This window comes from Halichoeres trimaculatus, unplaced genomic scaffold (assembly GCF_033239565.1).
Source record: "Halichoeres trimaculatus isolate MK-OKI-2021-1 unplaced genomic scaffold, fHalTri1.1 fHalTri1_scaffold_23, whole genome shotgun sequence".
Lineage (NCBI taxonomy): Eukaryota > Metazoa > Chordata > Actinopteri > Labriformes > Labridae > Halichoeres > Halichoeres trimaculatus.
The window spans coordinates 4471670-4495636 of NW_027437201.1; the positions used below are offsets into that span (position 1 = coordinate 4471670).

Consider the following 23967-nt stretch of genomic DNA (forward strand, 5'->3'; position numbering starts at 1 on the left):
AGACAAAGATTGAACTCTTGGCGTCATGTTTGGAGGAAACCAGGCTCCGCTTATTACCTGGACCGTACCATCCCTACAGTGAAGAATGGTGGTGTCAGCATCATGCTGTGGGGATGTTTTTCAGCAGCAGGAACTGGGAGACCAGTCAGGATTGAGGGAAAGACGAGTGCAGCAATGTACAGAGACATCCTGGATGAAAACCTGCTCCAGAGACCTTTAGACCTCAGACTGGGGCAATGGTTCATCTCTCAGCAGGACAACGACCTTAAGACCACAGCAAAGATATCAAAGGAGTGGCTTCAGGACGACTCTGTGAAGGTCTTTGAAGAGCCCGGCCAGATCAAACATCTCTGGAGAGATCTGAAAAGAGCTGTGCAACCAATGCAACCTGATGGAGCTTGAGAGGTGTCCAAAGAGAGGTGAGCCAAGCTCGTGGCATCATATTCATAAATACTTGAGGCTTTAGCTGCAGCTAAAGGTGGATCAACAAAGTATTGAGCAAAGGCTGTGAATACTGATGTACATGTTATGTCTTAGTTTGGGAATTTTGATAAATTTTAAAAACAGTCCAAAAAAACATTTCTCACGTTGTCATTTTGGGGTGTTGTGTTTAGCACTTTGAGGAATGAAGTAAATTTATTCCATTTTGGAATGAGACTGTAACATAACAAAATGAGGAAAAATTGAAGCACTGTCAATACTTTCCGTATGTTCAGTAAGTTGAGTGAGTGATGTAAAGTGATCTGCTTTACCTCCTCCATAACTTGTTGCCCATTCGGCAGCTTGTTGATCAGAGTCTGGATGACCCTGAACAGCGGTTTAGGCTCTGGTGCTGTCGTCTCCTCAACTCTGCAAAACAAGGAACACAAGTCACATCCTGTCTGCGTTAAACCAAAGTCAAAGATCTGCTCTTTGAGTTCTTACTGAGGCTCCTGTTGTGTATCCCCCTTCAGGCGATTCATGACCAAGGTGCCCAGGATCATGGCCAGGTTTGTGCGTCCGACTCCCACCTGGCAGCTGAAGAGCAAAGCGGGAAGTCGCCGGGAGGCATCGTGGCCTCGAGACAAGCTGGTGCTCTCCTGGAAACAAAGCAGAAATAAGACGAGAGGAGTCAGAAGTTGAGATGAGGAAACTGCTCTTTTTTAACCTTTTTGTTAAAACTACAGAAACAGGAAGGGAAGGGACATCTGGGAAGTTCAGCTACACTGGAAACTCAGAGGGATGCCAAGCCTGTCAAAATGAAAGGGTGAATGATAGTGTTAAAAATCTCTGGTCCCATCTCTTACTGAAGGAAAAAAACAGCCACTATTCAACCTGAGGGAACCAAACCGACGGCTGCAAGCCAGGCCAAAAAAGGACAAAACAAGACAAGTACATCCTGTGTGAGTGAGGAGCAGGACGGAAACCAGACGGAGCGGATGACCAAAGAGCGGGCATGAAGAGAGAACCATTTATCTCAGGACTATAACACCTTTAAGTGACTGATCGCTGGAACCAGACTGAATAAAAAGGCAACACATGGATTTAAAGAGTGGCGCTGTGACCTTTTCCCTCCCTCAGTGAGAACATCCAGGTACTCAGCTGATGTTCCAGCTGTTAATAACTTTAAAAGCACATCAAAACAAGAGTCCGTCAAGGAGAGTCACAGTGTTGCTGCAGCTCACACAAAGTCTTACCCTGAGAATGTTAACAAATGCATCAAAGTCTTCTTCCAGCGGTGCTCCCTCTGTTGGCAGTGGTAGTCTGTAGTACCTGCAACAACATGATTGTTACCAAGAGATCTGACACCTGTGTTTAGTCAATATTGCCCTTATGTAGGTCATAGCATAACACACACACACACACACATCTGACCTAGAATGCACAGCTGAGCTCCCTTTGTGTTGCATTTACAAGTTCATGATTTTAAAAAAGGATGTGAGGAGATATCAAATCATAGGATCGCATTTTTAAAAACTTTTGCTTCCTTTTTAGGCCACACAACCTCAAAGTTCTCCCTGCCCCAGAAATGTTACAATCGGCTTGTGACATCTCAATAAAAGCTGACGCTGCTGAACTGACTGAAAACAGGAAGCAACGATCTTAAGGTTTTTTTTAATCAATCCCCACTTTTCTTCCTGAAAAGCATGGCAACCAGCTTCTTTTCTGCACGACCGAGCACCACAGTTCATAATCTGCCCTGCTTATCCTACAGCAGGCAGACACATGTAAACCTGTGTGAGCTGGAGGGGCTAATAAAGGAACAGTGTAAACAACCTGTAGGCCGGCATGGTGAACATGGGCCTCTTATAGACCTCCTCCGTCACGTGGATGTCCTCCTCACACGTGATGGAGATCTTCTGCGGCTCGTCTTTGAAGAACTCAATGTCGTTGTAGATGTAGAAGACGTTCTCGCTGAGCTTGGAGAAATCATGGAGCTGTGAGGGAAAGAAAGACGCATCAATAAAAAGAGAGCAGGAGTACATTCTGGCAGTGCAATAAAGACAGCAGACAAGCAAAACAGTGTATATGCAACAATAGAGGTGCAGGAATAAATACGAAAAATGTGCTGTTCAATAGAAATGTTACAGTCTGCAAAATTAAATGTTAAGTTTCTTTATGTAAAACACTGGATGCAAATTAGAAACTTGCAATATTGCATGAGCTCCATTAAATATGCAAAGTTTTTATCTGCAACAACTGATGTGCAGAACTTTCATGTGCAGTAACACTGGAGCAAAAAATGAACGTTCGATACTAGAGTTGCAAATATGAAAATAGTGAAGTTATTAGTGCATATAAGAAATATCCATGTACCACAAAGATTGTTCACACAACAAGTGTAAAATCTTATGTGCAATATCATAAGAGTAAACTTTCATGTGTCAAATATGTCATGCGTAATAAAGAGTTGCAAAACTATTATGTGCAATGATAACTGCAAATGTTTCATTTTCACATATTTGGGCACAAATGTTTCATTTTTTTGTAAACAGTTGAAAGTTGTACAGGTCCATGTGCAAAAATATTCATATGCAAAAATAGTTATCAGCTGTTTTCATGTGAAGAATGAACTGACTTTTTTAAAATGCAATTAAAATTGCTTTAGTTGCAATGACTGTTGTGCAATTGCAATGGTGTAAAAAATAAAAGTGCAATACAAGAGTTAAAATGTGTGTGAGCACAAGTGAATGTAAGAAATATCCATGTACTGCAAAGATCAGTTGTCCATTATGTGCAAAATTAAATGTGCACTAATGAATGTGCAAACATTCATCTTCTGTAATACAGATGTGCAAAACTTTTAAATGCAATTAATTTTTTTTTTTGCAAAAATGTTGCTGCAAAAATCACTTTTGAAATCACAGTTGAAAGTTTTGCAGTTCCATGTGAAAAATTAAAAGTGCAAAATGATCAATTGTGTTTTTTAATGTGACTAACATTAACTTAAGCTTAGCACAGCTAAGTTGCTTCATTTGCACGAATTGATGTGCAGAACTCTCCCTTGAATTAATATTAGTGCCAAAAAAATAAATGTGCAATACTAGCGCTGTAAAATTTTCATTAGCAAGGCTAATAGCTAATAAAGTAATAAATGGGAAAAATGTCCCTGTGTCATAAAAGATGTTTTTAACTTAATTGGCATTGATATCACGTGCAACAATGCTGGTGGTAAAATTTTATGTGAAATAACAGAGATGCAAAAAGTTTCGGGTTTTTTTTTTGGAAAAGAGTAGAGATTTTTTTTTTTTTTTTAATTAATTTTTCCTTCATATATTTTTAGTGCCATTTAGGTTTAGACTGCATATTGCCTATGTAGCTTTTAACACATTACTGTTTTTGGTGCTTTATACAAACAAATCTTGAGTCAACACACTCAAATTCCATCGTTCCCTGTACCGAAGCAAATGACTGTAAACTTTGAGTCTGTTCACTAAACATCTGTTTTAAAAGGGTCATCAAACATCGTCACACACAGACACTGAGTCATCCGTCACCTCCTTCCTGATAGTGAGCTCCAAGCTCTCCACCAGCTCCTCCTTTTCCAGGTCATGAAGGTTCTCATGTAAGTTTTCCTTCCTCCTTGGGGTATACGGCACAAAGTCGTCATCTTTGTGCAGGAAAAGCACTGGCTCCTCTCTGACACAACAAAATATGACCTCCTGGTTGAGAAGACACAAAAGAAAGGCTTTAATTAATCTCTTTCTAAAGAAAACAGTCGTTTCCTTTCATTTTCTACACCATCCCAAGAACAACTGGAAATAATCACTTGTCAGGAGACATGCAGTGAGGATTTAAGAGAGGCTTGACGTATAATTTCTTCAATTTCATTTTAATTAGGGTGCGTTTTCCTGCTGCTGTAAGCAAAGAGAATCTTTTTCCACTGGTACACATGACCACAACTTTCTGTTTGCTCAGTTCTACGACTCAGCCACAGCCTCCTCACAGCACTTGACTCCTCAAATATTTACTGACAACACAGATAGAAGGAGGGCAGGCGGAGACACACAGAGGCAGACGAGGGAGAATCAAGGGCCAGAAAACCACAAGTTAGCTGGAGTAGAATTTATGCTAGCTCATAGAAATGTCTGTGTGATTTCTGTGTGTATACATGTGTGTGATAGAATTTAACCTCATGGCCTTGTGCTTGGAGCCTCTGGAGGACCTGTTTGAAGCCGTTCAGGCTCGGCTGACCCATCCCGTACAGTGGGTACGACCCTTTAACTTGGCGGAAGTTGGGTGCTCCGTAGCTGCCTGTGGTGTTCAGGACGTCTGCTTTGGCGTACACATCCTGGACCATGAAGTACTCCCCCTGGAAAGCAACGCAACTTTTATTAGACTTTATCAAAAGGCAACACAACCTCTACTGGAGAGGAAAATTCTGCTGTAAACTACGTCACTCTGCAAATGCCAAAACTGGCTGTGCTCTGGATCCTCTGTTGTCACAACACGTTAAATCACTCTCTTATCGCCCTCATCTCTCCAAGATCTAATATTTTGTGTTTCCATAGAGCTGAACAGAAACATAAACAGAAATATGGTCCAATCAAAGAATTTCACCAACAAAACTCTCATTGATTTTGTTCACCGATGGTCTTTTTTAACTCATACATTTTCTTTGTCTTCAGAAAAACAAACCCAGAGAAGGTTTTCCTGTTTTATTTAAGGTGGACACTACTGGTGAGCCCCCATACACTCATATTTGACAGCTAGTGTTATTGTCTGCATGTCAGCTTGATTTTAGTTAGGCAATCGGTGCATTTCAAAAGAGGACATAAACTATCAGGAAGTAAACAAACAATTTAAAAGCACACAGGGACAATTTGTGCCTCTTACTAAAGCAAATACACATTCATTAACTGTATTTGCACATTTGATAAAAGGCACAAACTGTTTGTGTGCAACAGTAAACTTTTCTTCACTCATGATTAGCAGCAGAAAATCAACTTTTTCTTCGATCATCAGCCTTTTTTTAAAAAGATTATTTTATTTTATCACAAAGCAACACATGCTGATAAAAGTCAACTAAACTGCTAAAAACTTGGTTTGTTTACATTTTTCTGCCCTATAGCAACTGTTAGTTGGTTGGGGTTAGGGTTAGAGTTTGTTAGAGGCACAAGTTGAAAGAGATTTTGTTCTTTGTGGTTTCATCTCTTGAACAAATACCCAGAATGCAACACTTTAAGCATGTATCTGCCCATCAGTATTAAAGTGACAGTTCTCTTGGTGCTAAACATGGTCTTAATATCTGACAACATTGTAAAAGTGTGTTATAAGCTATGTTGTTGTTTTCTGTTGAATCAGAAAAATCAAACTGCACCTTAAAGCTCCTGTGGGGATTTTTTTTTATTGTTTGCATTGTTTTTGGCGTCCCCTGTGAACAGAGGTGCATCACTTCTCTCTCTATTGATTTCATCCAGTTCATTTGTAGCAACTGTTTTCTGTTTTAAAAAATATCCTGCAAATTAATTAAGCAGGAAATTTTAGCTGCGGAAAAAGCCAGCAAAGATGTTCAGACACCTACCCCGCACCAACTGTTGGGAGCTTTAAAATTACAATGTAAAAAGTATCAATAGTGTCACCGGTGGTATTGGTTACTTTTTTTAGGCCACAATTAGGCAACAGTATGAATTACAGGGTGTTTCATGACCAGTCAAAATGTTCACATAGGAGCTTTAACTTGTAGTTTTTATATATGGCTCCACCATAGAAAGAGATTATTCTTTAAATACATATCTTTGGTTTAAAAAACATGTGTAGCGCAACTGTTGGGCCAAAAGAGAGAATTATGGATGTTATATCATTCTTAACCCAAGTTAAACTGCTGCCAAGTTATATAAAGTTATATCACTCAGCATCATCTGGATTATTTCCTCTGAACGTGACACATTTTTTCTTTCCTCCATAATGTTGTTCCTGCTCTATCTGTACAGCTCTAAAAATACATTCATATAATAAATGCCACTCTACTCAAAGTACAGTCCTTCTACATTCACTGCCGTAGCTCAAAACACCGAGACACTTTTCTTGTACACGTAACCCCCCCAGTTATAAACCTGCTTTGATTCAGATTCTGATGAAAGCAGAGTCTGTGTGTTCACACTGAACAGACAGCGTGGAGGTGGCAGAGCAGATCAAAGCAGCGATAAGAAGGTGACAACATTCCTGTTTCAATGGCCGCCCCACATCATAAAACATCGCATGACAATGATCCTGTGCCGCTCTGCGATTTGGACACGTGAATGTGAAAAGAGCCGAGCTCAGAGACAGGTGAGGGGAATCCACGTCTTACAGCTTCAGTGGCATGGAAAGAGGTTTGTGCTCCGTGTTGGACTCACCTGCACCAGGTAGTGCTCGGGCATGCTGTCTGATATCCGACCCACTTTGTAGTTGGTCTTGAGGATGTCATCGTGAATCTGGAACTCCTGTCTGCAGTTGTACCTGAGGAACAGAGAGCACAAGTGGGTCTGGGGGTCAATTCAATTATCAGTTCTTGTTTGCCAGGCCTGGATTGACAAATGAGATGATAACAGGGGCAAACACTTGAGCTGGGGGGTGGTATGGAGAAAGGGAGGGGGTCCTTCAGTGATCAAAGAGGATTAACACCCAATCGTGAGAACGCGGATTCGGGGAGGGACTTACGTGATGACGACAGGTGCGACTTTGTTGGTGATAATGGACTTGGCCTTGTTGTTGTGGATGCTGACCGTCTGAAACGGGCTCATGCTCAGAGACTGTCTGCTGTCGGCCATCCCGTTACCGTGGACACTTTCAAGCGGCGATGCAACGGAAACAGGCTGCGGGGCGGCGCTGGCAGTTGTACCCATGCTCCACAAGCAGCTGTGAATGACATCGCAGCGGACTTAGAGACAGGAAGCAAACATGCTCGCATACAAACTCACATGGTGGTAACACATGCTCTACATGAGGGGGGGTGGACCACAGTTAGATATCACAGGTGTGAAAAGCTATTTGGGGAAAGTCTCACACCTCAATACTGAAGTGAATCATCACTGACATTACAAATTGAGCGCATGAACTCATTTTAGGGAAGCAGGTTTGTCTGTGAAGACTTAGATGACATTTAATGAAATCCAGTAGAATTTTTCATGCATAACTTGTCTCACTAACTTTTTCTCCAGCACCACTATGACCTGCTTTTGACTAGTTTTGCCCCCCCCCTTCTCTAAAACCTCTCATTTCTACTTCACCCGTTTGCTTCTTTTTTGATTTCTTTAACATTTCTGTAAAGTTACATATTTCACTCCTTTCCTCTCAGTCATAAGGATATAGAATGATAAGTTAAAGAGAGGGTTGTGAGAATTTTTGGGGCTTCATTCTACCCCACTGGTACCTCTGTAGCAGCTTTACATAATTTACAGCACAAAAAATTGCTACTTTTTTCACAGAGGTGTTTTTAAAAACCCTCAGCTGATATCTCTTAAAGGCTCCACAAACCCCCCTTCCCTCTGATTGGCCAGTTCTCTGGAGGCCTGTCTGGGGCAGTTATGGGCAGACTCTGGTGTTTGAAGCCCACCAATGTGTCATGATCTAGTAAAAAGATCACTATGTGATGACCTCATCATTTCAGCAGGTCACCTGAGGATCTGGTGCTGTTTTTAGAACAGACCGTTTTGAGATGTTTACAGACAGATTCAGGAATTTCTACAACATATGAAGACGTGGAGGTTTGAAAATCTAAACATGTTTAGTCTAAACATCCAGCACTGTTACTTTTTGGGTGCACAGTTATAATATGGGAAAGCATAACACCCCCTCTTTAAATATCTGTATTTTTGTAGTGCTTTCACACACTGCTGATTTGGCACCTAGCTAATAACTCCTCATGATGAGTCTTAACATGGGGTGGGTTTGTTTTACAAATGAATTAAATCTATTCAACTCTACTTTTCTTTGTTCAAGATAACTTTTTACCAGATACAATGCAACAACAACGTATTTACAGACAGTTATTTAGCGCTGTAGTTTGAAACGTGACAACAAGCTAACTTTGTCAGTTTGTACTAGGGCTGCACGATTATCGCAATCGCAATCGTAATCGCAATGTCAGCACATGCAATTATGTAATCGCAAAAGAGGATATCGCAATCGCAATCGCAATGTCAACACATGCAATTCAGATTTTTCTCCATGATAACCAAGCAAGTCTGTAGACTCATCATGACACAACTTTTTTTATTAAATCGCAAGCACAATCGCAATCGCAATATTGTCCACCTAATCGCAAATCGCACCTTTTCCCCAAATCGTGCAGCACTAGTTTGTACCATAGTTTAGTAGTCGGCTATATTTAGTGCTACGCACAGCCTGGTGCTGTGAGACATGTCTGTAACGTATAATGTGTACATCTACCAATTAGAGCTAACGTAACCTCACTCTTCATTTTATTGATAGACTCTCAAGTTTGAACAGACCACTGCAGAATAACTGCTGACTGTGGGTTGGAATCAACATTAGCACAAACAGACTAGCTTATGGTTTAGCCTTTAGCTGTTTTGCTAGGCACCACCCTGTTGGCTATGGCTTCCTTTTGCAGCAGCTCACTCTTCTTTGTCTGTTTCTTGTAATTTTTTCGTCTCTTTTTAGTAATCTTTGTATTTGGAGTGGATCATTACTTTGTACGGCTCATTTGTTGGTCATGGACACCAAACTTTTGTGGCTTCAGTGATATTTTTACTACTTTTTCTCCTGTGTTTGTCTGGAGATCCTACATGTAACCATGGTTGCATTGTTTACATGTGAACTCAGCTGTTAGCAGCCTGTAGCATGTCAATGCTAACTGGTGTAAGGCCTGATGTTTTCCACAAGGTGAGGAGAAGGAGGTGAGGACGACGTGCTGGTTCTCAGGTGAGAGCTAAGAAGTGACGACACTGACCTGTCCTTCCATCCATCTTTATTGGGAACGCAAGATTTATCTCCAACAAGATGAAGGAGCTAGCCATGCTAACCCAGCAACACAGGGGAATACCAGAGGGCAGAGTAGCATCATGCTATCAACAAACATGGCTAACGGAGCTAACATCAGACACCAACGCCACATTGGAAGAGCTTCACCTGCTTTGAGCAGACAGGATCCAGGAGACAGAGACTGAACAGACTGCTGAAGAAGCTCAGTCCTGGACCCTGTGGAGGTGGTGGCATCATCTATTTTCTTATGGACCTTTTTGCACTTTCTATACACTTTCTTACTTTTGTTTTCTTGATTGCTGCTGTGACTTCAATTTCGTTGTACTTGTTACAATGACAATAAAGTTCTATTCTATTAGTTTTCTCCTGCCCTTTTGTCCTTTTTCTGTCTGACAGTTAGGCTCCTGTGTTGACCATCACTACAAGATTAATCACAGAAATTGTTTCAGCAGAGAAAAACACAGATCTCTCTTCTCATTACTAAACTTCATCAGCCAGCGTGGTGTTGTCATAGAGACTTTGACGTGTCGTAACTCAATCCGGTCCTGTTCGACCTGATCAGAAAGCTAAGTAGAAGAAATTACCTGTATTGGCGCTATTAATCTTGTTTTTAAGTGTGGATTACAATCAGGCATATATCTAGATGGGGGTACTAAAGTGGGTACTGTACTTTTACCAATTCCAAAAGAGTAGACAAATGAAGATCAGAACAGCTTGTGTGGAAAAATTGGTATGAATCTCTTTGTTGTGGTAAGCTAACAGGGTGCTAGTGCTAGCTCTAAATTTATATGTAAGGGATATCACTCCTCATATCTTGGTCTTAGCAAGACAAACAGCAACAGGTAGAGATACAACAAATGAAATCTGACTAATACAGATTCCTATGTTGAAAATAGCATTTAACAGCGCTAGTTTGGCTTCACAATAAAGGCCTGCACCCCTCATACAGAGGCTACAGGTTCAAGCTTATTAGTGGCTAGTTGATTTATGTCGATGATGTGGCTCTCTCCAGCTGTTACTGAAGAATAGAAAAGAAGGAACATCTTTAATGCCTGTGTCCAACATATGGCAAGTTTAGGCTCTGATAAATCACATTAAAGCAGGAGCTGATTTGTGACTCTTTAAACGATGATACAAAAGTTGAGCCAATGAGCTCAGAACATTCCTATTTGATGAAGTCAGCCCTTAAAAGATGATAACCATTAATTTCATCCCAGTGCTTTAAATGTGAGGATAAGAGTGGAGCGGGAGGCAGTATTTATATTTGATACAAAGCACTCAGACCCCCAAAGCGAGCCAGCCACAGGTTTCAAGCAAACCTCCTCCTCTTTGAGTAAACAGTTAGCTTTGTAGAGAGCTCTGCTATAAACAAATGAGCCCCACAAGCTCAACAAGCAGGGTGTCACGTGTCGCATGGAGCTGATCAGGAAGCAACGGAGGGATCAAGGAAAAGTGGTTAAAAAAAAAAAGTATGTCACGGTGATAGACAGTGTACCACTGCAGCTGCTACATCAAAATGAACTTGATGTGACACAGCTGAGAGGGGACAGCAGGGCGGGCTGGGCTCACAGCACCTCCGTGTGATCTCCAGCTCAGAATAAAGCCGACTTTCATTCAGCAAGGAGGCTCTGTGGGGAGAGAAGTGCCGGCTGAGTCACCGCCACTCTCTCCTTTGTTGAGTCTGGATCTGAGTGGGCAGGTCAACCTTTTACTCAGACGCTTTGATTTGGTAGAGGGGATTCTCTTTTAATAAGCGCAACGGGAGAGCAGAAATAATGATGTGCTGGCTGTTTTGTCCAGTGGCATGGTTTGGAAATACAGAGGCGATGTCTGAATGTTTTTACAGAGTGAGGATCGAGGAAGAAAAAGGAACAAAATCTTCTGGAAAAGTTCCTTAAAAGGAAGCTAAGTTTTCAAGAAAACTGTGCTCCAGCTGCCAATTCTATTTAAGCCCTCACCACATACTAAAAGCATCTCTTGCCTTGATTCAGGGACAACCACAAGAAAAACAACAGCAAGGAAAACTCCACTCTGATAAAATCTGACAAAATTCACATCTTACGTTTGGGATGAGGAGCGATCTGAACTCCGGGATCCTTTTCTTTGCTGCTTGTTTTCCGCCATGGTCCAAAGGAGTGTGAGAACTTGGCATCACATCCAAAAAAGAAATCGTCCTCTTTTAGATTACCCCTTATCCCCCTCCCCGGCTGGTGGGAAACACCCCTTGAGGGAGCTCACAATGCCTGGCTGCTTGGCACCGAGCGGAAAAGAAAAAGTTCAGGGGCTCTGAGCAGACATAAAGCGTCCTCCTCGCACTCGTCCTATCTGCTGACTGATGTCGAGTAGTGGATTCATACGAGAGACTCAAGTCTCTGTGGAGGGGACCGGGGGAAGTAGTGGTACATCTGGCAGCCAGATGGCTAAAGTTCAGCTTGCTTTCACAGGGACAGGCTGCGCACAGAGACAGTACAGTTGACTCTTGTACTTACAGTCACCACTAGAAAGAAACACGCTGGAAATATCACTCAAGTTTTTGTTACTAATAAAATGTAAAACAATCAGTCATCAATAAAAAAGCTTCCCAGATGTGAGGATGTATCACTTGCGTTTTCAGTCTCTTGTACAGATTCTACATGAAAATAGTGCACACAGGGGGGTGAATTTTTAGTTGTGAATTGTTTTTTGGGGGGGTTTCTTAGCAGTGCCCATCATTCATTAGTCAGCTTACTCTGGAGTGTGCAAGAAAAAGTATGGAGAGCAAAAGGAGGCAGAACACACACACACACCTACCCATATTTATGGTAGCAAGACAACTCTTCATTAGATACAACAGATGCTGTATCTTGATTTAAGTGTAGCAAACAAACCAATCCAAAGTTTCCTTTGGTGCAAAAAATCCTACAACGCTGTGTTACGAAATACAACTAGTTTATACTTCCTTAATTCCAGTAATGCAGGATAAATAACTGGTTTATTCAACCTCTGCTTAACAAAAAAAAAACAAATTTTCAAGTTGTTTTTTCCGCCTCATGAGAACAGACCTGACTAACTAGCACTTTTACTATTACCAAATATTCACCATCATGTCTTTGTGTTATAAAAAAATCAAACCTGGCTTGTTTTCAGTATCAAATCAATAAACAATTATTAGCATCTTTTTCTGACTCATACAGCTGAGAAAAGGCTAGTGAAGCCTCTGTGTAACTTACTGTCTACTGTTGAATTGAGACCAATTTTAGGCCCCGTTTACACGGAGACTCCCGCAACGATTCTTCCTTTGCGTTTTCAAAAGCCACCCGCGGTTACATGAGGACGGCGTGAAAACGATCCGCGTTCATACGACTCCAGGAGGAGAAGTCTCCTCTTCTGTTTTTTCTTTTTCTGCCGTTTTGTTGTGTGAGACGGTCGGCAATCCAACCATAACGCGCATTACCGCCAACTACTGGTTCAACTGGAAATGTGGCTGAGCGCGGAGCCTTTACCTGAAACTGCGAGTGCGCATGCGGTGACGTCAGCGTTTCACCCTGAGACGCTCCGCTCTGTGTTTACACGAAGCTGGATGGAGGAGCGGATTCAGATCTTTCCACTCTGGGGAGCGTTTTCAAAAGTTTGCGTTTTCACTGAAAACGCAACGTGGTCTCGTCTAAACAGAAGGCCAAAACGCAAAGAAATGTTTGCGGAATCGACCGTTTTCGGCGTCGTGTAAACGGGGCCTTAAAGTGATACTCCTGGATGGAACAAGTTGGGTCTTATCACAAGGTTTAGGGCAGAAATTACCCCTACAGCAGTGATTTTGTGGAGCAGAAGCCCAGAGCGCACGCACCAAACACCCCCTCCCTGCTCCTCTGCCGATTTCCTCTGCACTCAGACGGGGCCATTTTTTACTTGACCAAAAACACAAATAAACGGACTCCCACTGAAAAAATCTGATATGGGTCTGCATTCACACTTTATTTAGAGAATTTTCAGCATGTTACTTTCACACAAAAACACCGCTAAATAAGGTTCTAGTTCTCATAGTGTCGTAAAACGGTGCTACCTCCGCTGCAAAACCACGACTGGCTACAAGGCGCTTGCCACTTAGTGTATGAGTCAGCACGCGCGGCGTGTCAGATACAAACAAACGCAGGTAGTCTGCCAGGACGGGGTTCTCATAAGCGTGAATGCAGACCGATATCAGATTTTTTCGGTGGGAGTCCGTTTATTTGTGTTTTTGGTCAAGTAAAAAATGGCCCCGTCTGAGTGCAGAGGAAACCGGCAGAGGAGCAGGGAGGGGCAGTTTGGTGTGAGCGCCCTGGGCTTCTGCTGCACGAAATCACTGCTGTAGGGGTAATTTCTGCCCTAAACCTTGTGATAGGACCCAACTTGTTCCATCCCGGAGTATCACTTTAAACAGATGAATAAGCGCCCTTACAGGACATGTCTGAACATGCTGTGTCTTTGTCCACCGGTAGTGGGCAGAGACACAATGCTTCCACCACTACTTTCAACTGGATTTTTGTAAACCATGTTCTTTGCCAGAAGCTTTTATCACTTAGCATCTTCAGATGATGGCTGGTTACTGCTGACGGCTCTGTGACTGACATCTTAAACAAGCAATTCATTTTATACTTTTTTGGTTTTAGATAATTTTACATTGATCAAGTTATTTTTTTGTTTCTATAGACTGCTATTTAAATCCCTGGTGATTATGCAAAATTCAATCAAATTCTAGCTAAACAATAAATATATTTGAATAAGACCTATACATGGTGTGATGACTTAATATTCCCTTTGCTAGTCTTGGGGGTAAACACACTTATTCCCAAGCAGAGTTTCCTTTAAACCATTGAAAAAGGATAAAGCCAAAAAAAAAACTTATAAAAACCAGGGATGCTACAAAATAACTTATTTCTTAGTTGTTTAAACAGAAATATAATGTCTGACTAGTTAAGGTAAGAAAATGACCAACTAGCCAAAACTGGGAAATGAGCAATATCAGAGTCTGTGGCTAAACAGTATAAGTTTGGTTTTCCCAGTATGGCTAATGTCAGCAGAGCTAGCACCACTAGCATGTTTACATCTACGTGTCTGCACCAGTTACACGTTGCCCCCCTGGAGTTGTAATATCCCTGTTCAACCAGATACAGCCTATGTTCAACATCAAAGTACTGCCAAACTGTGCGACACTGTGAGATGTCAGTGTTTGTTTACATCCAGGTAGTAGAGCATTGTAGCACATTGGCAATTGTTATCTGGAGTTACAGGCCTAGCTAGTGGCAGGTGACTGCACAACAACTGAAACAGAAAATGAGATGGCGACTTTAATAGATTGATTCTGATGCCTACTTGTAAATGTGACCATGTTACAATTGTTTATCGACGACCAAATGCCCTCTTTAAATGAAAACTGACCTTTTAAAATCAGTGTGGAAAAACATGTCAGAAATTTGACACACTATAGAGCTGAAACCATTCCATGAATGATCCGAGGTACTCGATTACAAAAAATACTCGAGTAATTTTCTTCGCCTCAAGGAATCGTTTAATTTAAAAAAAGATCAAAGAGTGGTATTTATATATTTATTATATACAAAATAGCAACTAGCAACAAATCTAGCTTCTTTTCTGGAGTTTGGAGACGAACGGGTCATTCTACTAAACGGGTGCCTTTTGGGTCCGCAACATTTGATGAGATGTACAAGGCACAAAAAAATGTGTCAAAGTGTGTTTACAAATTTTGGAGCTACCAAAGCAAGTGCTCTTATTGACATGCTGTATCAGAAAATTCTATTTCTTAGAGAGAAAAATTTTCATTTGAAAAATAACTGCTCTTTAACTAAACAAAAATATATTTTATCCGATTACTCGATTAATGGATGGGATTTTCAGTAGAATACTCGAATACTAAAATATTCGATAGCTGCAGCCCTAACACACTTCTTTGCCTCCTGTCCTAAATTGCCAAATAGGCTTTTTCTTCATGACCTAACCACTAATGTAACGTCAGACCACTGCGCGATTATGTTCCACAGTTTGTGAAACCCAATGAGTCATCAGGTGATGAGTGATTTCGGTCAATTTAAGCCCACTGGCTCGACCCGAATTGGCTAGAAATAATCTGAATGAACTACAAAGTTGCGGCCTTATTGTTGGTCTTCTGCACTTATCAACCAAAAACGTTACATTTAATGTGGAGCAAAGATATATGATGACTTTTATCCTCTTCATTCAGACTGAAAACAAAGCATAGAGTCAGTTCATTCCTCGGAGTGAAGGGCATCTACCCAGCAGAGCCTTTTTCAATCGCTGTCACTTTAAGGACATTTAATCAGTAGGTTTCCTTTACCCACCACCACAGTCATGCATCATAATGTGCATGTTCCTATGTGGCTGCGTTGAAGGCTATAAAACACTCTGACAACAGGCCCTCCAAATGTTCTCATCCACACTGGAACTTCATATGACTTGTACCATGTGATGTTTGTAGAGAGAGCTAACGGGCACTTCCTGAAAGTGGCTGCTCTTTCATCAGCGTCAAATGATAATAAAACCTCAGTAACGCTGCACTGCTCTACTGCAAAACCCTCATTCTTACCTTACAGGCTGTCACCTCTGCCGTACGACCATGGTGCACACACACTCTGATACGAGAGTCTCTGCTAGCTTGTCTGACACTCTGTGATTTCATGGGCAGGCCTGGTGCAGAGCAGGCAGGCAGCCGGGGCGGAGGCCTGAGTAGAAATAGCCCTCAGTCATAAACATCCTCCTGGAGATCCAATCAAGGCAAGTCATCAGAAAGGCTGTTTATCCCACATGACTACTAGAAAAGCGTCACACTGCTTAAGAGGCCAATAAAACAACAATGCAAAGTGGGATTTATTTAGACAACAATCAAAAAGGACAGAGAGGAGTCACTCATTTGAAATTCTCTGATTGCACGGTAAGAAAACGGCCGAGGAAATTGCAATCCTCTGCCAGCCAACCGGCGTTGCTCCATTCAGGGCTGCCCTATTTTAAATTCAGCCGGTGTCTCAACTTTGCTGTAGCAACGTCTTCAGACAAAAGCAGCCTGAGCGCAGACAGGAAGGAGCGTGCAGCTGCAGGATGCATCTGTTGGTGGCCGCTGAGGAAGGATGCAGGGCGCTCTTCATTCACAGGAGATGCTGGGGTTCACGAGGAGAGATGAGGATCATTTTGCAACACTGAGGGAATATTTCAACCCCGCTTCTTATACCGAGATGGAGAAGAGAGAGGTGCATGTTGCGGTTGAAACCACTAGGATTAAAATGCAACTTGCTCACTTGGCAACAACGCTCATCTTTCTCAAGGACCCTGGGTATTTCTGGTCTCCATGGCGGCCACTCATTCAGTCTGCTAATGTGGAGTCTGAGGGCCTGAGGGCTGCACAAAACCACAGAATTATAGAGGCAAACAAGCCAAATTAATTCATGTGTGTTCAGCTCATGAAAACCGAAAGAGAAAAAAAACTGCAAGATTGCAAAAGACACTTCAACTCGATTCATAAACGCCAAAAGATGCTTCAATGTCACGTAATCTTATTCAAAAAAACAATGACACAATGTCCCAGAGTCTCTCACTCATCACAGGAAACTGGAACCCCCAACCATTCAATACAACCCACACTCACACACACCCCAACAGAGGAAGTGTAAGCACACCTTGCCAGGAAGTGCTTAGTTGTACTCTCTGCAACTTCCTCCTCGCAGCTGTATACATATTCCACCAATGAGGGCAAAGGGCTGCACACAAGCCTGATTCCACAGGACATCACAAGTTCCTGAGTTAAATATTGGCGCCACACGGAAATGAGCTCAGCGTCTTCCTCCACAGAAAAATCATATTTGTTTCCAATGAGGGGTTAAAAAAAAACTCCTCATTGTTAGACCGTGTGGACTTGCAGCTCTGATGTTCAGTTTGTAGAAACTGTGGTGAAAAGGAAGCAGCATTGTTGAAGGATGCAATTCTCAAATCTGAACAGTTTCTGCACTGCAAGACAGACCACTGGAAAACTACGGAAGCCCAGAGCAGACATACATCCACACATTTCCTTCCATCAGTTTTGCTTTAATCATAAACTTAACAAAACTTTTCTTCATATCTCTGCAGCCCAGATGAGCAGAGCCTGAATGCTGCTGAATTGCCTTGCACTAGGAGACATCATCTGCGCTTGTTTACATCTGGGTTGTACACCATAATAGCACTAGGACAACCTTGAGAAACATTTAAGGGTTGTGACAAGTGTAAATTATATTTTCATTTACTAGATTAAAATCCTGCCCAACTAAGCTGTGCTAAAAGAAACCGTCGTCCATCCTGTTTACATACAGGTAGTAGAGCATTACAGCAAGCAATGGGCACTTCAGGCAAAAACACTATCAGGAGCTAGTTGCTGCTAACTGTGCTTCAATTATTTGAGTACTCCCTTGAGGACATGAGGAAATCAAAAACTTTTAAATGGCTATGAAAATTATTGTAAGCTAGTTAAATATGATATACGAAAGGATTTAGATGAAGTATTTGTGCTAGTTTTACCTAGCAATGTTTTGGTGTTATGTAATGGCAAAAATCACTCCCCATGTGGCGGTTTTGTCATATTACAACTGAGGACAAGTTAAAACAATGGTCACATTTTTTGTTTTTTTCAAAAAAATCATTTGAACATTCTTACAATTACATGAATATTTGAAAATTACAACTTATCTCGAATTACAGCATTACACTACGGCACTACAGTTTGGGATGGGTATTGAATTCTGTACTTTTATAGGTATCGAGTGAATTCTGTCAAAAGTACTGGGTATCGATTCACGCAAAACCAAAAGGCACCATGTTGAGGTACCTAAATGCATCATTGTGACTGTGAGGGAGTGGAAGAGTAGGCAATTTTCCATGCTGGACATGAACACAGCATTACAAGGTTATATATATTGAAGAATAAATATGTAAATTGAAAAACACATATTTTATTATCAAACAAATTGATATTTTTACCACATAAACACAAAAAAGTACCAAAAATTGGTACCATTGAGCACAGGTTGTCAGGTACTGGGAATCAGTACCAAATGTGAAAGGTACCCATCCCTGACTACAGTTATAAAAACAACTACAGTATATGACTGACATTACAGATCTACAATCATAGATGCATGAATAGTTTGTTCGAACAACTTATAATCAAAGTGCCGATCAATGAGTTAAATTTTTCAGATTAGGGTAAAACTAAAATGCTGGTTTGGCACGTCTACAGATCATTTTCTCGCAATGTTCGAAACTATAATGGCTTGGTCATCATGATAGGCTAGACCACCACATGCCATGCTGCCACTATGATCATCTTTCATTTGGGTGAGGTCTCATGACTTAAAAAAACAACAACTAATGTTTTGAAGGAAACTAAGTAAATCAAATGTCTGAATGTATTTCAGCTTGGGGCTTCCATAAAAAAAAAACCCAACTGACTGTAAAGCTCTTTACCCCAGATTCAAGCAGCCAAACCTACTGGGAGTCCTGGAGACAAACTATGCTACTGCTGAGAAAACGACATAAATCACATGAATGACCTTTACCCTCCAACATTCTTGCTTTCATCACACTGAGCTGCTAAAAAGAGAGAGCGCAAACTTATTTTTAAACCCCTGTCTGTAATTTATTTCAATTTGCGCTGGCACCCGTATCCCCTCATGAATCCAAGGCTGTAGAAATGTGGCTTTCCTGCTCGACCAAGCTATTCTGTCAGCATCAGCCTGCCAACTGACAGCATTTCAAAAAGATCCTCCACACGGACAGAGCTCACACCAGCTTGTTAGCGTGTTTTTCGTTGCGCTTGCCAATCAGACTGAAGTGCTGAACTTGTTCCTGTGTGCAAACACATCCTGACTTGGCGGTTAGGTTTTAGAAGTTGGCGTAGGAGGCTAGAATCCTGTCAAACAAGGAGCAGGTCGTCTGGTTGCAGGAATGAGAGCTGATAAACACTTCAGAGGAGAGACTAAAGGCATCACATGCCAGGGAGAATGTAATCCGTGTAGCTATGTGGATATCAAACATGACTGGGGATAAGAAGAATGTGTAACCCTGCAAAAAAAAAGGAGGCAGCATGACGGAAAAGGTGTTTTAGTTTGAAACGGTTGCATCGCTTTGTTTAAAATCTCAGATAGCAATCACGACTGGATTCTGAAGTGATATTTAGACAACGAGTTTTACTTCCTTTCTGCAGCCAAACCGGTGACATGTTTGCGACCACAAGCCCACAGCAAGACTCAAATGTCAACAGAAGAATCAGAACTGTACCTGACATTCAGCTGATCAGTCCTCCATCTGAGAGGTGCTCAAGGAACGCAACAACAAATAGAGAACTGCGCGTGTACAGAATCCAAAAATGACAGCGCTCCTGTAGGCAGTAACCGCTCTCAATTAGACATCCTCTCTGCTTCCCCTTCCTCTCTGATCTGTGGTCACACTACAGCAGGCGGCGGTCTCGCTTCATTGAGACGTCCAAATAAAGCAAGTCAATGAGGGTGTCCTTCAGTGGGGACAGATCCCAAACAGAATCTCAGCAGCAGGAGGAGGAGGAGGAGGAGGAAGAGGGGGGCAGCTCAGCTCGATCTCCAGCTCTGCGTCTTGCTACTTTTTAGCGTGCATCTCCTCCCTGTGCATGAGGTGCAATACTGCTCACTCATGCCAGGATTTGTGGATGTGTGTGTGTGTGTGTGTGAGGATGTGTAAAGAGGATGTGGAGGCGGAACCTGAGAGGCTTACTCATCACCCGGTTCAATCACTAGCGGGAGCCTCCCGGCAGCACAGAGCCTCCCACACATGGCAGACCTTTAAACACAGAAATTAAACCTTCACTTATCAAACTTCTCATGATTAGCCGCAGCTGCTAACCTGCACAGGTCTGTGATGTAACACGGAGCAGCCAGGAGGGAGGCGGGCAATCAGAGACATCACATAAGCCTAATTCACTACGATGCTCTAATTACTCCATTCATTAGCGGTTAACACGTGCCATGTTAAAGGTAAACAAGCTTACAGCTGGGCAAATACTTGGATTTAAGCTCCAGGGTCAGCTGCAGAAGGATGTGTGCTCTAACTCTTGTGGTCGTAACCCTAAAGGTGCAGTCAGTGTCCTGTTATAGCCTGTAAAGCAGGGGTCTGCAACCTTTTCTCTCCAAAGAGCTGTTTTGCCTCAGCTCACCTGGATAAAAGTCATTCGAGAGCCGCAAAATCTACTTTATCTTCACATTAAGACAAAAAAGTGTATAATCAGGTGAATAATTATCTAATAAAGACATTTTGGTGTTTATAAATTTGCACATGTTATTTCTTAGTTTTTTATTTGTAATAAATTTGCCAATTTAAGAAAAACAGAGAAATTTGTAGAGTCATACATTTTATAAATTTGCAAAATGTATGAAATTTCAGTAAGTTGGCAATTTAAAAAAAAAAATCTTAAATTTGAAAAATAAAAAAATGTAAGTTAAAAACGTGCAAAATTCACAAAAAATGCAGAAATGTCATAAATTTGCAAAAAAAAAAAAACGAAATAATGCAATTTCAAAATTTTGCTTAAGTTCCAAAACTTGTAAAAACTTTCTAAAATTGCAAAAAAAAAAGGGATTTTTATTTTAAAAAAGTGAAATCTTCAAAACTCTTTTTCTTAATTTGCAAAAATGTCAAAAATTGAAATGAAAAAAAAAAATAAAAAAAAACTGCAAAAAAAATCACAAAAAATTAAAAGCTTTGTTTCGAGGTCATTCATTTTTAGTAAAAAAAATGTATATTATGTTTTTACTTAATACATACAATATCATTAATACCATCTGTAAGAAAAATATTAAAAGACATTTATTTTAATTATATTTTTAAAGCTACTAGGAGCCACTGCAAAGGAGTCAAAGAGCCACATAAGGCTCCAGAGCCACAGGTTGCAGACCCCTGCTGTAAAGAAACACAAAGCCAACTCTGTTCAGTCATAAAACACCTTTTTTAGATAAAATATCACTGAGTGTGAAGAACAACAAAGAGCATCAAGACTGTCTCACAAGTGACCGCACAAGGATCTTTTTTTTAAACTAAATGATGTCTAATCAACAGTTTGTAAAGAGAAAAGTCAAAGTTCAACCCGTTTGCAAAAGTAACGGGCAGTTCTTTCAAGATATGGATGTCAAATCTAAAGCTGCCACACCTGTTCCTTCCTTCCTGCAGCAGCTCCAGCCCAGAGACTCTGAGGCTGTTGCCACATCATGAATATGAAACAAGAAAAAGGAACCTTCATCAGCTCAGACACAAACCTCAGAAGAACCAGAATGAATCAATCCAATGAGTTTGCAGTCGTCACATGTGGTTAATTGTCGTATGGGGGTTTTGTAACATCAAGACTGAACATTGAGAAAGAGGAAGTTGTCATATCACTGGAAATTTTCACTTCCTTGCATATCTGTATTTCACAGCGATAAAAGAGAGCATGATTTAAAGTGAGAGGATGTTCTGTGATGGATCTCTTCCTCTGCTTAATGATGGAAAAATGCTTAATACTGGAAAAAAGAGCATGTGGTGAACATCACCTGTCCAGTCTGAACCCTTCCTCAGACCTGGTGTTCGTCTAACCTCGTGAAAAAGCAGATGTGTTGAGCTCTTCTTATAGCAACAGGAAAGGAGGAGGCAGTAAAGGAAAGAGTTTAACCTCAGCTAAAGTTCAGCTGAGGTTCAGCATCGATAACAAACTCACAGTCATTTGGAGGGCTGATCTCACCTTTTCATTTTGGAGAACAACTCAGTGTCTTCTGTTCAGTTACAAATATACAAGCAACCTTGATCCCTCTGGATAGATTTAATGCCAAAGAGACATCATTTAAGGCCTGTTAAATTCCTGCCTGGGTCCAGTGATGAAATGTGACACCTTGTGGTAAAAACTGTACATTGCACTCAGCCTTGTGGACAAATTTTGATGCAATATTTGAAAATTGTCCCAACATTTGAAAGAGAACTTATTTGAATAAAAAAGAAAAACAGTACAAATCGAGACTGTATTTGACTGAAGATTTTAAAATGAGGAACTAATGTAAACTTTGTTGGAAGTTAAATAGTTTTTTTTAGGGGTGAGAGTTGCAGGTTTGATATCTGATGCAATACAACACAGTGCAACATTATGGTGTGTGGTACAGTATGATGAGAGACACAGTGCAACATTGTGCGGTATGATGCCATTCAAGATGGTTTGACACAAAACAGTCGGATATGATATAGTTACAAATGATGATGGTGTGATGCAATATGGTGCAATATGATTTGGCACGATGGAATTCTGTGGGATACTTATCATGATAACCCGACACCTCGATAAGCCACAATACAATAGGGTATGATATGAGATAATACACTAGGACAGGGGTGGCCAACCTGGCTCGTGAGCCACATATGGCTCTTTGCCTTTCGGTGTGCAGCTCTTCGATCCATTCATGAAAATGTACTTATAAAGTTATGGGGAGTGGTGTGCCAATCAATCTAAAATATTGATATACTGATGCCAACGTTGGGTTCAGTGTTGCTCAATGTTTGGGTGTACAGATTGATACTTAAGTTTCAGTTTCTCTTCTCTAGTACAAATTTTAACCCACTAACAAGCACAATTAATCTCGCTTTGAAAATTGAAAACGTATTGATTTTCATTCTATGTCATTTCATTTTTTGTGTGAGAGGAAGTACGTTGGTAAGACCCCATGTGTGACATGGCTCTCCGTATTACCAAGGTCATTTTTGTGGCTCTTGGTTTCTGACTGGTTGGCCACCCCTACAATGGGAGATGACAGGATGCGAGACAACATGATACAACATGTTATGATATGATACAACATGTTGCAATTTAATATGGTACGCATGGATTGTATAATAAATCGACATAGCTTCCCCAACATCACCCGTCACTTTCTGAAAGTTATTTTTTCAAGCAAATCAGCTGGCGCTGCCATTTTGGAAGTGGGTTTTGAGTCTCCACAGTATCGGTATCGGCATCGGCCCCAAAAATCCCCTATCGGTCGGGCTCTAGTGTAAACAGCTTTTTTTGTCTTGGTGTGTATGTGACTTCCAGTACTTCCTAAACAAGCCTCAAGTGGACACTGGAGAAACAGCAGATTTTAGCACTTCAGCATTGTCTCATATTTTTTCTTCTTGATGGTACATTACGATATGGTGCAATACATGACTATTAGGGGTGCACCATTCACAATTTTCTGGCCGATCACCGATCTTTAGAAAGCCTAACCCGCCGATACAGATTTCTATTTTTTATTTCTTATAACTGACAGCATATACCTTCAATGTTCCAACTTAACCAATGAAGTGTCCTGAGTTTTAGGTCTCAGAGCAAAAAGCAACAATGGCTGGCTGTCAGACCATATAATATCAGTTTCATATGTAAGGGTGGGCCGATCACTGATCACTGATCCTCCAAAATTAAGGAAATCGGCACAGATTGATCGGCCAACTGATCCATAATAAAAGGTAAAGGTAAATTAAAGGTAAAGTGATGATGACCAATAACAGGAGTTCTGCAGC

At 41.2% G+C, this 23967-nt stretch overlaps 1 protein-coding gene across 3 annotated transcripts in view; it reads right to left on the bottom strand.

Annotated features, from left to right (window-relative positions):
* Positions 1-23967, bottom strand: part of pald1a (phosphatase domain containing paladin 1a) — an 89281-nt gene that overhangs the window by 63600 nt on the left and 1714 nt on the right. Inside the window, exons 1-9 of one of the 3 annotated variants that reach the window (XM_074663259.1) lie at positions 19702-20082; positions 7123-7320; positions 6819-6921; positions 4613-4792; positions 3978-4142; positions 2257-2417; positions 1677-1752; positions 925-1079; positions 753-849 (exon numbers count right to left, since the gene is read on the bottom strand). In XM_074663259.1, the coding sequence (XP_074519360.1) occupies positions 753-849; positions 925-1079; positions 1677-1752; positions 2257-2417; positions 3978-4142; positions 4613-4792; positions 6819-6921; positions 7123-7307 (1122 nt within the window). In that variant the 5' untranslated portion in view covers positions 7308-7320; positions 19702-20082. Of the gene's footprint in view, positions 1-752; positions 850-924; positions 1080-1676; positions 1753-2256; positions 2418-3977; positions 4143-4612; positions 4793-6818; positions 6922-7122; positions 7321-11470; positions 11628-19701; positions 20083-23967 lie in introns of those variants that run through there. The other 2 variants (XM_074663257.1, XM_074663258.1) reach the window with 2 other exon arrangements.